This window comes from Carcharhinus amblyrhynchos, chromosome 6 (assembly GCF_965287045.1).
Source record: "Carcharhinus amblyrhynchos chromosome 6, sCarAmb.v2.hapA, whole genome shotgun sequence".
Taxonomy (NCBI): domain Eukaryota; kingdom Metazoa; phylum Chordata; class Chondrichthyes; order Carcharhiniformes; family Carcharhinidae; genus Carcharhinus; species Carcharhinus amblyrhynchos.
In genome coordinates this window covers 25,059,548-25,074,455 of record NC_137329.1, presented here as the reverse complement: position 1 = coordinate 25,074,455, position 14,908 = coordinate 25,059,548, and the positions used below count along the sequence as shown (strand labels likewise).

Below are 14,908 nucleotides of genomic sequence, written 5' to 3'. Positions count from 1 at the left end.
ATGGAGACAGAGGAGTGCAAGCTGAGCGTGTGGTTCTGCCAGGAGGAAAAGGTTGTCTCGGGGCTCTCCAAGAGGACCACTTGCGCTGATGTGATCCTGGCCTTGCTGGAGGAGAGCAGGCTGAATGGGGAGGGCAGCAAGTTCGTGCCCGGGACCCCGGACTCCTACTGCCTGGTGGAGAAGTGGCGGGGCTTCGAGAGGACCCTGCCCAACAAGACCAAGATCCTGCGGCTGTGGGGGGCCTGGGGGGAGGAGAGGGAGAAGGTCACCTTCGTGCTGGTCAAGAGCCAGGCGTCGCTGCCCAACAACGGCCCCAGGAGCGCCGAGGCCAAGGTGGTGCTGAGCAAGGAGGGTCCCTGCAACCTGCGGGGCACGGCCAGGGTCACCCTGGCGCTGCCCCACGACAAGCAGAGGCGGGTGGTCCGCAAAGCCTTCAGGAAGCTGGCCAAGATCAACCGCTCCAAGAGGCAGGAGCAGAGCTGGGGCAAGGGTCCCGGGGGCTGCGGGGAGAGGATGGAGACCCTGGTTCACCTGGTCCTGTCCCAGGACCACACCATCCGGCAGCAGGTCCAGAGGATCAGGGAGCTGGACAGGGAGATCGACAGGTACGAGGCCAGGGTCCACTTTGACCGCATGAAGAGGCACGGGGTGAACTATGTGCAGGACACCTACCTTGTGGACAGAGCCCCGGACACCGAGCCCCGGGAGCTCAGCGTGGATCTGGAGGAGTATTCCCGGCACTGCCAGGAACTGTTGCACCTGCAGGAAGAGCTATCCCGCCGGGAGGAAGAAATGGAAGCGGTCACTCTGGAAATCCAAGAGGAGCTCAACCAGAGGTGGATGAGGAGGCGCCAAGGGGAGCTGGAGAGTAGAGAGGGCCAGTCCCCGGAGCCCCCCGAAGCTGGCGAGGGCAGCCTGGAGGAGCAGGAGAGGCTCCGCACCCAGCTCAGTGCCAGTCTCTACATCGGCCTGAGGCTAAGCACCGACCTGGAGGTCACCAAGAAGCACCTGGCTCGCACCCAGAGGCTGTGCCAACAGAAACAGGGCGAGCTGGAGAGGCTGCTGGAGAAAGTGAGTCTGGAGGAGGAGGAGGAGGAGGAGGAGGGTGAGGGGGAGGGGGAGGAGGAGGAGGAGGCGAGGACATGTCCCCAGGTCAGTGTCCCTGAGAGCAGGACCACCCAGGACATCAGCAGCTCTGCTTGGGTCGAAACTTCGGGTCAGTCCACAAACTGTCATATTACTGATGAGGACTCGGACACTGGCCTCAGTTCCATGAACAGTCAGGACTCTGACATTATCCCAGTCTCCGAGTCTCTGGTGTAGCGGTTTCACACCAGCCACAAACTCTCTCAGGGAACCAGCTATTGAAAATGCCAGTTATATATTCAAAGGGAAATTTGATTTCTGCCGCTTTCAAGACGGGAGGATCTCGATTACAAATACTATTTACTTCCCATAATCATGGAAAACAAACAGCAATAAAAGAATTCCCTTTTCCTTTGCAAACAGTTACGGCTTGCTGTTGCCCAGGTGTGGTTATCGGGGAAGGATTTCGTTCCTCTCCCGATTTTGCCACAGGTTGGCTCTAATAAGTGTTAACTTCTGAGTTTCATTTTAAGTTATTTGCCTTCTTCATGCGTCCGGATGTTTGTAGAAATTTATCTGTCACTCTCTGTAAATGTAGCATTCAGGCGTCTGAAGGGGAAATCAGTTTAAATGTGCCGCTTTATTTGAATGAGGGAGGGAGTGTTAACGCGGAGTGGGAGCTGAATCCTGACTCCCTCTCCAACCTCACGGACTGTACATTTAAAAGGTGATTCCCTCAGCAGCTAAGGGTTTGCAATTCCCCCAAACCATCATAGGATAAATTTATATTCTAGAAAGGGCATAATAGATCTTCAGAGAAGATACCAGAACTGTGATTTAAAAAGTGTTGGAAAAGCTCACAGATGTGACAGCACCTGTGGAGAGAGATAGAGACAGTTAATAGAATGCCTGCAATGCAGAAAGAGGCCATTCGGTCCATCGAGTCTGCATCTACTCTCTGAAAGAGCATCCCATCCAGAACCTCCCCTCTGCCCTATCCCCGTGACCCCACACATTACCATGGCCAATCCATCTAACCTACACATCTCGGGACATTAAAAAGCAATTTACCATGGCCAATCCACCTAACCTACACATCTTAGGACTCTAAGGGGCAATTTACCATGGCCAATCCACCTAACCTACACATTTTGGGACACTAAGGGGCAACTTACCATGGCCAATCCATCTAACCTACACATCTCGGGTCTCTAAGGGGCAATTTACCATGGCCAATCCACCTTACCTCCAATCTTAGGACACTAAGGGGCAATTTAGCACTGCCAATCCATCTAAACTGGACATCTTTGGAGCGTGGGAGGAAACCAGAGCATCCAGAAGAAACCCATGCAGACACAGGGAGAACATACAAACTCCACACAGTCACCCAAGGCTGGAATTGAATCTGGGTCCCTGGAGTTACAAGACAGCAGTGCTAACCACTGTGCCATTCTTCACAGAACAAATAGGGGCTGAAGCTCTTCTCTCTGGAACAGACCCGATGAAGATCTCGATCATTCTAATAGGGTAAATATTGGAAGGCTGCTTCCCCTTGAGGGAAAACCAAAAGTTTGAGTGATCAGTGGATGATAACCAGTAATAAATCCAGTAGGGAATGCAGAAGAAACTCCCTTTACCCAGAGATTGGTGGAAGTGTGAAGCTCGCTACCATAGGGAATAATTGAGATGAGTAAAGTAGATATACTTAAGGGGAAATTAGATAAACACATGAGAGAGAATGAAATAGGATGTTTTGATGGAATGAGATTAAGAGGAGGAGCTTCATGTGGAGGACAAGGGCCACCATGGAGCCGATGGGCTGAGTGGCCTGTATCTGTTCTGTGCATTTTATATCAACACAGTCTCCACTCCGACAATCTATTCTACAAGTGGCTAAATCTACTTGCTGTGGATGGACGTGGATACAAAGAATAGACACAATTTATTCAATGATAATTAAACATCGCCTGCTCGGTGTTATTTGTGAAAGCTTCTCTAATTATACCTCTTCTATAATGGGCTGTGAATGGGAAATAGATAAGCCTCCATACCACTATATATGTTTAGAAAAAGACTGTACCTTCCATCTCCCTCTTGATTTAGCTCACAGTTGCGTGCTGAGTTCCACTTTGGTAGCACTGGGATAAGGGTCACATCTGGTGTTTTATCTGTAATAGTTTCTAGGGAGTAGAAAACAAGGCAATGGGACTCGGTCACAGCTGACACCTGAGAGCATTTGGGCACCGGCAGTTTCAGTGCCTTGAAACAGAAATTGGCTGAGACTGTTTCAGTTAACTGGGATCTTCTTCTTAGTGTGAGCTTTCAATTAATTGATGAGTTAGCAAAGCCCAAGCAATTACCTTGTGTACTCCACAGCACCAACCCCATTCAGGAGTTGCAAACTGCTGTTGGAAAAGGTAATGTAATGAGATGGGTTGGCAATGGGCGGACTGAGCAAGTTGTGATGATCTGGAACATGCTGCCCGAAAGGGTAGTGGAAGCAGATTCAATCATAACTCTCAAAAGGGAATTGGATAAATACTTGAATGGGAATAACTAACCTAGTTTTGTTAGTTATTCAACAAAATAATAATGGATAATGGACTAATTGCTCAGCTGTTTTTAAAGAGCTGGCATTGATACAATGGGCTGACTGGCCTTCTTTGGCACTGTGCATAAATCAATGGTGTGTTGTAATCTTAATGAGGGAGTCTCAAAACTATCAACAGTGCAAAAAGAACATCCTGCTAACTTAAGAATTGACATATGATGATCACAGTTAGCACAGGTTGGAAGCAGTAAAGTGGGTTCACTTTATTTACTGGTGGGATCTGGGCCATTCCAGTTTAATTGTCCTCAAAGAGGTACTGAGTGACAATGGGGAGTCAGTTAACTCAGTTGGCTGGATGGTTGCTTTGTGATGAAGAGCGACAGCAAAAAAGAGGGTTCAAATCCTGTACCAGCTGAGGTTTTATCATGAAGGCTCCACCTTCTCAGCCTTGCCCCATGCCTGAAGTGTGGTGATCCTCAGGCTGAATCATCACTCTAGGCTCATGGTCAACTGGGATTATGGCAACTTTACCTTGGGACCTACTTTACCTTAAGAATAGTGACCTCTGTCCTAGCCATTGAAAGATCGTCCTCGTCAATGTGAAACAACAGAGGCAAATATAGGTGTTTAATGACTTCATAATGCGTAGCCCTAACTTGTCAGCAATTAACATTATGACTCACAACTGGTGTGGGGAAATGGAAAAAATGGGCAGAATCTTCCTAAAAAAATTCTAAGTGTCATAACGGCGCAAATAATGGAGTGATCCACAACAGTCTATTATGCGTTCTGCACACTGCACTCCTCCCACCCTCATGTCACTTTTTTGGTGAGTTGGGAGTCTTGTGCCAATGCCTGGAGGGGGGAGATGGGTGGAGTGCAGGGAATAAACACACCAGTGAGCCCAGCCTTTGAGAATTCAGGTGCAATTTTGCAAGGGTGCCTGATCATAAAGTGCACTGAAGGACTCCCTGACCCCTCCATGGACACTGGAACTCCCCCTCCTCATCATACCCCCCACCCGCCCCTCCATCAGCAACATATTCCCCTACCCCCTCCTTGACATGAGTCGGTGGACCTCCTGAAGTGTTCCCCTGCCCAACCCCCGACATGCCCCCCCAAGAAGATTGCCTGCATGATCCACCCCTTCACATACCCCTGCCTCATACCCACCCCTTCACATAGCCTATCCCTCATGGACCCCACTCAGTCCCCAAACCTTGGATAATGCCCTGGGCAAACTGGCGGTGCCCAACTAGCACTCTTGTGGTGTCCAGTGGCCACTGCTGACAATCATGGGCTAGGTGGACCCCACCAGGTAGGCACTGCCTGATGGGCACTGTCCTGGCCATGCCCTTGACCATCTGGGGAAATGCTACTTTAAATATGCTAATCAGCGTTGTGCCCAGAACCAGTTCATGCCATTAGAAAGGAGGCCAGGAGAATGGCAAACTGTTTGGCAGTGGGCGTGAAACAGATTTTTAGGCCAGTACACTATTCTCCAAGATCGGTGCGAACTGCGCCAGATGTGGTGAGGTCGGAGAATGACTCCATTGTGTTTTGAGCTGAATGACATCATTGAGGCATGGAAGAAGGTCTTCACACTGCTTCTGGCTGTGCTATACTTGGGCAAAAAAATCTTGGCTAAACAGTCTGACGTTGCACTGAAGATGGTGCTTTCGGTACTTCGGATGAGATGTTAAACTGAGAAATGCTGCACCCCCCTCAGCTGGATGTAAGAAAGTCCTGAAGGGGAATTCCCACTGGGGTTCTAGGCTAATATTTATCCCTCAATCCGCCCCAGCAAAATCAAACTGATTCACCTCACTGCAGCTGGTGAGAATTTGTTGTGTGCAAATTGGTCACCTCAGCTGCCCTGTTGCTAAAATCATAACGGCAATCGCACTGAAAGTACTTCAGTGGCTGTAAATTGTTTTGAGGAATTCTGAGATTATGACAGACACAATAGAAATGCGAGTCTTATCCACCTGACTTGGGAGTGCTTGCTTTGAATTCAGTTCCATGGCACGTCTGCCTCCTGTTTCAAGCACAACATTTGTTTGAAGTCCTAATATTTAGAAAACAGAATGTTTAGCATCTGAAAAATGTGGCATTTGTAATTTGTTGAGTGGATGTTACTGGGACGTTTATTCTATATCCAATTTATGCAGTAAGGATTGATTGAAAGAGATATGCCAAGCTTTTAATGTACTGAGTGCAGTTTGATCTAACAAGTTAGAATTATAGAATCCCTACAGTGCAGAGATTTTAATTTTGTTCATTCTCAGGATGCTAGCAAGACTGGCATTTATTGCTTATCCTCCAGTCACCCTGACAAGGTGGCAGTGAACCATCTACTTTAACTGCTAGTAATGGCTTGACAGAGCTAAGAGGCTTATTAGGCCACTTCAGAGAGCAGTTAAATGTTAGGGGTGCACAGTGGTTAGCACTGCTGCCTCACAGTACCAGGGACCTGGGTTCAACTTCAACTTTGAGTCACTGTCTGTGTGGAGTTTGCACTTTCTCCCTGTGTCTGCTTCCTCTGGGTGCTCCAGTTTCCTCCCGCAGTCCAAAGGTGTGCGGGTCAGGTTGATTGGCCATGCTAAAATTGCCCCTTAGTGTCAGGGGGATTAGCAGGGTAAATGTGTGGAGCTATGGGAATAGGGATTGTGGTCAGTATAGCCTTGATGGGGCAAATGACCTCCTTCTGTACTGTAAGGGTTCTAGCCAGATTAGTGTAGAAACTGAAGTGAGTTAAAAACCCAGAACAGATTCAAAGACAGAAGATTTAAAAGGCACTAATCAACCAGTGACTTTTACTGATCTCTGCATTTTATTTCCTCTAAAAACAATTCTAATTCATGCCATGTTGGGATTTGAACACACGTTCTCAAGGTTACTACCCCAGCAATATAGCCACCATTCTGCACCTGCCTAGCTTTTCACTGTCTATCTATATTAAAGATATGGGTGAAGGAATGGAAAGTTGTACATTCAGTTTTGCAGAAAATGTTGGTAGATGTCATGGTAAATAGTGTATATGGTAAGAGGAAGTTACAAAGGAGGCCAGGAGGCAAAACAGTATCAGATGGAGTTCAATACGGGGAGGTATGGGGTTATTCACTTTGGATCTGAGAAACTAGAACTTTTTAAGGGTGAGAGAAGAGGAACAGTGGAGCAGCGAAGGGGTTTAAGGTGTCAAAATATATGTAAAGAAAAGGGATGGTACAGAGACTAGTAGAACGTAATCTAATTACATTTCAAAAGTGAGGAAGGGATGGTGTAGAGATCTGGGTCGGAATTTTACCACCTCACCCACCACGGGAATCGGAGTGGGCGAGGAACGGACAATGGGAAAGCCCGCTGACCTCGGGCAAGATTTTACAGTTTTAAAACGAGTGAGGCCATAAAATCCCGCAATGGTCTTTGAGGGGATGCAGTGCAGATTCTCCGGATTGATATAAGGACTAAAAGGGTTCAGTCGTGAAGACAGGGTAGCATTGACTTGATAATCCCTTAAGTTTAGAAATTTGAGTGGTGACTTAATTGAGGTGGTTTAAAGTGATGAAGGGATTTGATAGAGTAGAATCAGGGAACCTATCTCCTTGGGTGGCGGGGTTCCAGAATGAAGGAGAATAATCTTGGGTGCACCCGCAGTACGGGGATGAAATCAGAGAAGCCATTCTTCACACACAAGGTAGTGGGAAGCCTGTTCCACTATCCCTCAAACGGCTAGTGAGGCTGGGGGCCTGTTGAAACTTTCAAGATACAGATCAGTAGATTTTTCAGGTAACAGTATCAAAGGCAGGTAAGATATAGATCAACTATAATGGCAGAAGAGGCTCAAGGGGATGATGGCTTACACCTGCTCTGATATAATTTATTTATCTTGATTGACAGATCATGTGAGTGGAGTTACTGTATGTTAAAGTATTGTCTCTTGCTTTCTTCTGCAAGCTATGTAGTATTCTCCATAAATCACTTTGAGGAACTACTAGCCTGAAGTTGATAGCAGGTTGCAAGGTATGGAAGCACTTTGAAAGCCTTTTTGCTACAGCATAAAGTGTGCTACAAAACTTTGAACCACGTGCTGTGAGAAAATCGAAACTTTACTGAAGGTAGCTGATCACCTCAGAGAGAGAAGGTTAAGGGGAAGTTTAATAGATGTGTTCAAAATTGTAAAGGATTTTGATAGAAAAGATCGGGAGAAACTTTACACTGGCAGGATGGTCAGTGACCGGAAGACGCAGATTTATGATAATTGGCAAAAGAACCAGGAGAATTTTGTTTCATAACAGCGAGTTTCTGTGATTTAGAATGCAGGGACTAAAGAGATGGAGCAGGAAAGTGAAGCTGAGGTCCAAGGTCAGCCATGATCCAATTACTTGGTGGAGCAGGCTTAAAGGGCCCTTTTTACTCCTACACCTAGGATGGAATAAATACGTAAAAGAAAGGAAAAACTGGATAATGGGGAAAAGAGGAGCAGAGTACAACTAATTAGGCAACACTTCCAAAAGGGAACTAACATAGGCATGATGGGCCAAATGGCCTTCTTCCATATTGTGAGATTCTGTGATTAAAGGAGTTCTAATTATATCAGCCCAATTAAATCAATCAAGTGAAGGTTGCAGTAACCTGGTGGCAGTTATTGGGTCAGCAATCCAAATGTTGAGTTCAAATCCCACCCCAGGATGGTACATAATTCTGCGACTCTGTGGCCTGACATGGTTTACAGGGCGGCTCAGGATTGTTCACATAGTCTCCAATTCCCATTTTGAGGGGGAATTGTTGGTCTGTGCTGAAGGATCTAAACACCTTCAGGGTGTTCCCAGGTTCCCAGGTCACTTGCAGATCCACCTGATCTGTGGAGGGTACTGACAAAAAATAGCCGGAATTTTCTGTTTGGTGGCCCCATGATCAGAGTCAAATGAAGCATTGATTCTTGGTACAGAGGAAGAACTTGCATTTCTATAGCACCTTTCCCTGCTTCAGAATGTCACAAAGCACTTTGCAGCCAAGTAATTACTTCCTGATGTTCAATACCTGCTGTAACGTAACTAAGGATGGTAGCCAATTTGGGCACTAAGTATCCACAAACAGCAACAAGATAAATGATCAGATAAACTGCTTTACTGGTGTTATTTGTAAAGCGCACCTCTGTACAACAACTGTCGGGCTGTTTTGTATGAATACCTTACTCCCCAAAGAGTGAACTTTGGGGAAATCATGGGGCACATTTAATTCTCCTCACCCCTCCACTAACAACACTTAAAATCAGAAAGCCTTCACTTGCGTGAAGTATTTAACTTTTATTAATAGTCACAGACCAGTAAATGTCATGTTATAATGGATTGGTAAGTCTAAATTTGTACTGACTTGTCGTTTTAGAAGAAAACATACTTGCTGTCATTTTAATTTGCTAGTCAAAACGAACAAAATCCCAGTTAAGTGAACGACCTATCTGTTCCTAAGCCTCTGCCTGCACCCATGGAGACTCTCAGCTAATGTTCTGGGGACCTGGGTTCGAATCCCACCACAGCAGATGGTGGAATTTGAATTCAATAAAAAATATCTGGAATTAAGAATCTACTGATGACCATGAAATTGTTGCCGATCATTGGAAAAATCCATCTGGTTCATTAATGTCCTTTAGGGAAGGAAGGAAAGCTGCTATCCTTACCTGGTCTGGTTCCCTCCACCCCCCGCGGGAAACTACTGATGGGTAATAAATGCTGGCCCAGCCAATGACACCCATGTCCCACAAATGAATAAAAAAATGCTGAATAGACTGATGAGTCTATGTGCAGTGTGTTGGCCATGGCTCAACTGGTAGCACACTTGTCTCTGAAGCAGAAGTTTGTGGGTTCAAGCCCCACTCCAGTGTATAGGGTATGTAACCTAGGGCTAACATTTTAGTGCAGTACTGAGGGAGTTCAGCATCTTCAGAAATGCTTTGTTTCTGATGAGTTCAGCAAATCAAAGCCCTCGTCAGTTCAAGTGAATGGTAAAGATGCCTCACTGTTATTTGTCTTTCTCATTTCAGCCGATCTCATGACAGTTTGTGGGATCTTACTGTGTGTAGATTGACTGTTATATTGGCTACATACCTTACAACAGTGAAGAGATTCAATGGAGATTAAATAAATAAACAAAACTTTTCCTTACATGTGGAAAGTGAAATTGTTCTCCGATGGTGTGACATTAATTGAAGTTAATGTGAAAAGGAAGTGGGCCACAGAGTGGAAATGGACTACCCCTTACCATCGTTTATTTTGCTCTACTCTATCAGGTCAGTTTCACCCCTTCTCCCTCCCCCTCCGTACGTATTTATCAGAACACCCACATCTCCACTCTGCTGGAGTTCGATCATCATTCCATTCGAAAAACACCTTTAAATTATTGGGGGAAAATAACAAACAAAAACATCACAAATCATAAAAAGATGACATTGGTGAATGCTGTACATCGAGATTGTGAGTTGTAATAGACCCAGATCCATCCAGTCCACCTTCTATCATCCTATGACAGTGGTGTATCCCATAATCCAATCAAAATGGAGTTGATGTCAGTGATCAATCTTATCAATGGGTCTACAACAGATCCAGACATTGAGATGAAGAAAATCCCCAGTGGTGGACAACTTTGGGAACTACAGGCACAAAATCACCTGTTCCTCCCAAACATGTCGGTTCAGACTCGATGGACTGAAGGGCCTCTTCTGTACTGTATGATTCTTTGTAACTCTTACCACATGTCATGCGTCAAATTACTCAGAGTGTCACAAAATGTTCTCTTCTGAGAGAAATCTCTCCAATTTGCAATTGAATGAATCAGTACTTCCCTCCTCTCCTGTTCATGTCCCATAGATTAACTACTCGCACTCTGAATATTTCTGCCGATTAATTTTGAGTTTACCTCTTCCACCTATCAGTGCTGTATTCGTAGGAATAGCAGGAGGCCTTTCACACCCTCATGACTGTTCCATCAATCAGTTAAATAATGAATACTTTAAGCCCATTTACCCGCCTTCCTTCTCTAGCCCTCAGAGCATTTACCCAACAAAAATCTTACCAGTCTCGACTTTGAGAATTTGAATTGAGCACCAGCCACAGCAGCTTTTTCTGGGAAGAGAGACAAATATTTCCTGGCATCATTATTTAAAGTGTTGATGGACAGGAGCAGAGCATACTGCAGTGGAGAGGCAATGTCCTAGTGGTATTATCATTAGACTATTAATCCAGGATTTCAGCTAATGATCCAGAGACAGGGGTTCAAATCCCACCACGGCAGATGATGAAATTTGAATTCAATAAAAAAAATCTGTAATTAGGAATCCACTGATGACCATGAAGCCAGTGTCGATTGTCAGAAAAACCCATCTGGCTCACTAATGTCTTTTAGGAAAGGAAATCTACTGTCCTTACCTGCTCTGGTTTACATGTGACTCCAGAGCCACAGCAATGTGGTTGATTCTCAACTGCCCTCAGGCAATTAGGGATGGGCAATAAATGCTGCCAACCAGTGACGCCCATGTCCCATGAATAAATTAAAAAAAGGTATTTTCATTCACTTACACTGAGATCATATCTCCCAGATGCTGAGTGAGAGGGACGAGCAAGGCTTACATTGCCTTTGTGTGGCATTGGTGTGGACTGATTTACTTCCATCACTGGTGGACAGTGTCAGCTTGTGTGTCATTTATTAGAACCTCTGTAGCAACTCAGCAAATGCTTCTTTGGCACCTTGTAAACCGAGGAACTCTCTCAGCTAGGAAAAGAGGGCTGCAGGGTAGCTGGGAATATCACCGCCTGCAAGTTGCCCTCCAAGCCACACAGTATTCTGATTTTAAAATATATCACCGTTCCTTCAGTAGCTGGGCAAAAATGTTGGAATTCCCTCCTTAACTGCTCCGAGGGTGTGTTTATAACTCAGCGGTTTAAGAAAGCAGCTCACCACCACCTTCTCGAGGGCACCTAGGCATGAGCAATAAATGCTGGTCTAGCCAGCGACCCTGACATCCTGAGAATTAATTAAAAGAAGCGGGTTAGAAAAAGATAATTATCTTTGATGCAAGCTGAAGCTCCTTTGGCTGTGTTTACATTAACTTGGAGCAACCCTGCGCGCTTCTTCGTCTCAAGTTATTGCAAGAGTAACCAACCGAATGTCATTAATAATTGCGTTAACACCAATCTGAATTGATTTATGTGCACTGTGGCAAAATGCAAAGCAGGCAAAAAAAAAGAACAATATATTAACGCACTCCAGGTCCGTTACTTCAGGTTCCAGTTTGTGTTCAAAAGATGAATGGAAGATAGATTTCAAATTGATGAAAGGAAAGGCAGGTCTACAGATCTTAGGCAAACTAAATTTCTTGCACGATTAATCTGTGTACATTAAATCTGCAGTTTATATAATTAAACCAGAGTAAGCTGTTTTCCAGCCTCTTTATTCAATAGCGGTTTTGAGTGTATGAGATGATCAATTAAGTGCAAAGCAGTTTCTATTATTTAAGCCCTGTGAACACAGAGTCCCAGTGGAATTTTAGGTCTAGCCATGATTAGTAGGGCTGACTATCAACAATGCATCTGTGGCAAATCCCATTGTACTTCAAACATATCTACAACATCAGTTCACTGCCTTCAAATGTTATCCAAAGTTGTAACAATTTGATTTCACCTATATGCGTATAAATAGATCTGGCATCTTTCATGACCTCAGGGTGTCCCAGAATATTTTACAACTAATGAACTACTTCTGATGTTTTGAAGTCTGAAAAATAACCATTTACCACGACTTGCTGTTTTGTATCCTGAAGCCAAATTATTATCCAAGTTGACATTGACCCTCCTATTTCATGAGCCTCAATTTTGTTAACCAGGCTTTTTATGTGGTACTTTGTCAAACCCTTTCATAAAATCTATATAAACAATATTCATCACCCTTTCTCAATCAACCATCGCCGTTACTTTATCAAAAAAAATCAATTAGATTCGTCAAGCATTCTCTGCCTATTACAAATCTGTGCTGTTTCTCCTGAATTAACTCATATCTCTCCTGTTTTCATTGATTATTGTTTCTAACCCTTATGCATCATGGATGGTAAACTAATTGGCTTTTGGTTACTAGGACTGTCCTCACGCCCTTCCTTAATTATGTGTACTACCCTCCAGTCTCCACACTGTATGTAGGCAAGGTTGGAAGTTTATGGCAAACCTTTAACCTGGGAAGCAAGCCATCTGGATGGGGTGACTTATCCTCTCTAAGTATAGCCAGCCTTTCCAAAATCTGGGTACATCATGTTTGATACTTTGCTGGAGTCCTTCGAAGATGTAGCAGGCAAAATGGATAATGAGCATTCTGTAGTTATACAGGTCAAATTCTCCCAAACTGGGAAAAGGTGCCGACAGCAGCAGAAAACGGGAGTGTTTCCCACTGGCGTGGCCAGTATCTTCCATCTGAAATATGCTATCATTTTGAGCAACCCACTGCCAGACTCACTATTCTGAAACAGGGCTGCCATTTTTAAAGGGTGGCCAGATCTCCGCACTCGGACACAAGCCCCCCCTGCAAAAAAAATGGTGGCCCTCATACTGACAGAGGAGTACCACCAACCCCTCACCATAGAGGGGCAGCCCCCAGCCCACAAATAATGGATTAAACCCCTTCCATACCATGCAGGCATGAGGGTGACCCAACCCAAGCCTCCTCTTAGACGCCCACTCAGGTCCCCTTCCTTCTCAGACACCCTCCCCCCCATCCTGCTCAACTCAGCCCCTTCCAGGGCATGTGCCTTGGCAGTGCCAATGGTGCACTGCCCACCCTGGCACTGACAGCCTGGCCTGTTGCCTTGGGCCCCAAAGGATCTCAAGGAGATGGGCCCAGTAGCCATTTGCTACTCTGCTGCTGCCAGGCTACAGAGGGAGAGTCCCTCAGGGGGTTGGGTGAGCTCGGAATCAGGAAGGGGACTTGACACCACCAATCGCCCTGGCAGAACTGAAGATCTCCCCTGGCCTGATGATCAACATCTGTTTTCCTGCCTGACAGCTGTTCAAATTCTAAACGGGCCAGGTAACTGTAACCTCTATGCCCCCGGTCACCTGGCAGGATTTTAAATCACTGCGGCACTCTGTTCCGCAGTAGAGGTTTTCCTTTCTCCATGTCTCCAGGCCCAATCAAACCCCTTTGAAGACCTCTGAGAGAGATGTGATGTTAATTTCACTGGAGGATGGGTGTGGGTTGGTGGTGGGGTTTCAGTATGACCAGCTATGCACTCAGCCCCAGTGTATGCACACAGTTTTGATTCGAAGTTGCCGAGGCTTCCTAGCAAGCTGAAATCTTTGAACCCTCTCCATTTGAATGGAAGCCTTTGATCTCTAACAAAATCAATGTACAGTGCTTTGAGAAAGACTTCTATCTTTCTGCAGCCACCCTTCACAATGCATCTCAAGTACCCCATTGATGCTGACTGCAACGTTGACAGAGTCTAAGCCAGATTGACAGCCTGTGGTTTGCAAAAGAGGAAGTGAAACCACAGTCTGTCAAACAGGGTTTCAATGATTTCTGCTTGCTGGGAAGCCTCAGCAACTTCAAATCAAAGCCGTGTGTATATATTGGGACTGAGTGCATAGCTGGACAGACTGTAACCCCATGCCCCCAGGTGAAACTGACATTATGTCTCTGTCAGAGGACTTCAAAGGGACCTGCTGACACCTGCAGCTTCTGAAGGGGGAAAGAGAAATATCTGCTGTAGAATGGCGTGCTGCTGTGGTTTCGAAACCTGAGAGATGACCAAGGCTTTGGGGGTGAGTGGGGTGGTCACCGAGATTAAAGTCACCTGGCCACTTTAGAATTTGCACAGCTGAAAAGCAGGAATATAGCTGCCTGAAAACACCATGCCAGGGGTGAACTTCAGGTCCACAAGAGCTGGAACGGTCAATCCAATCATGATACCTCCATCCCAATGGACAGCGGCAAGATCAATCCCTTGCCCCCAGCCTGAGCACACCCAACCCGCAGGATCCTTGAGGGACCCTTCCTCTGTAGCCCGGCAGCAGCAGAGGTGCAAGTGTCCACTGGATCTTAGTCCTCCAGCCTCTACATCATATTCCCACATGACAATTTATGCTCGTAGCCTGCTCTCCAACATTATTCACCACAGTTTGTGCGTTTACATTGTAAACCTGACTTTGCATTCCTTTAATCAATTTTAGTTCACTTTACGCACCATATTTCCCTTTTCTGCTTGAACCCCTGCCTATTTAGCTTAAACCT

General features: G+C 45.7%; 1 protein-coding gene across 1 annotated transcript; it reads left to right on the top strand.

Annotated features, from left to right (window-relative positions):
* rassf10a (Ras association domain family member 10a) lies at window positions 1–1,536 on the top strand. Its single transcript, XM_080191565.1, has one exon. The coding sequence runs from the start codon at window positions 1–3 to the stop codon at window positions 1,321–1,323; it is 1,323 nt and encodes a 440-aa protein (XP_080047691.1). The 3' UTR covers window positions 1,324–1,536.
* Window positions 1,537–14,908: the final 13,372 nt, after the last annotated feature.

Excerpts from the sequence above, each read along its gene's own strand:
- rassf10a (XM_080191565.1), top strand. The coding sequence starts at position 1 with ATGGAGACAGAGGAGTGCAAGCTGAGCGTGTGGTTCTGCCAGGAGGAA.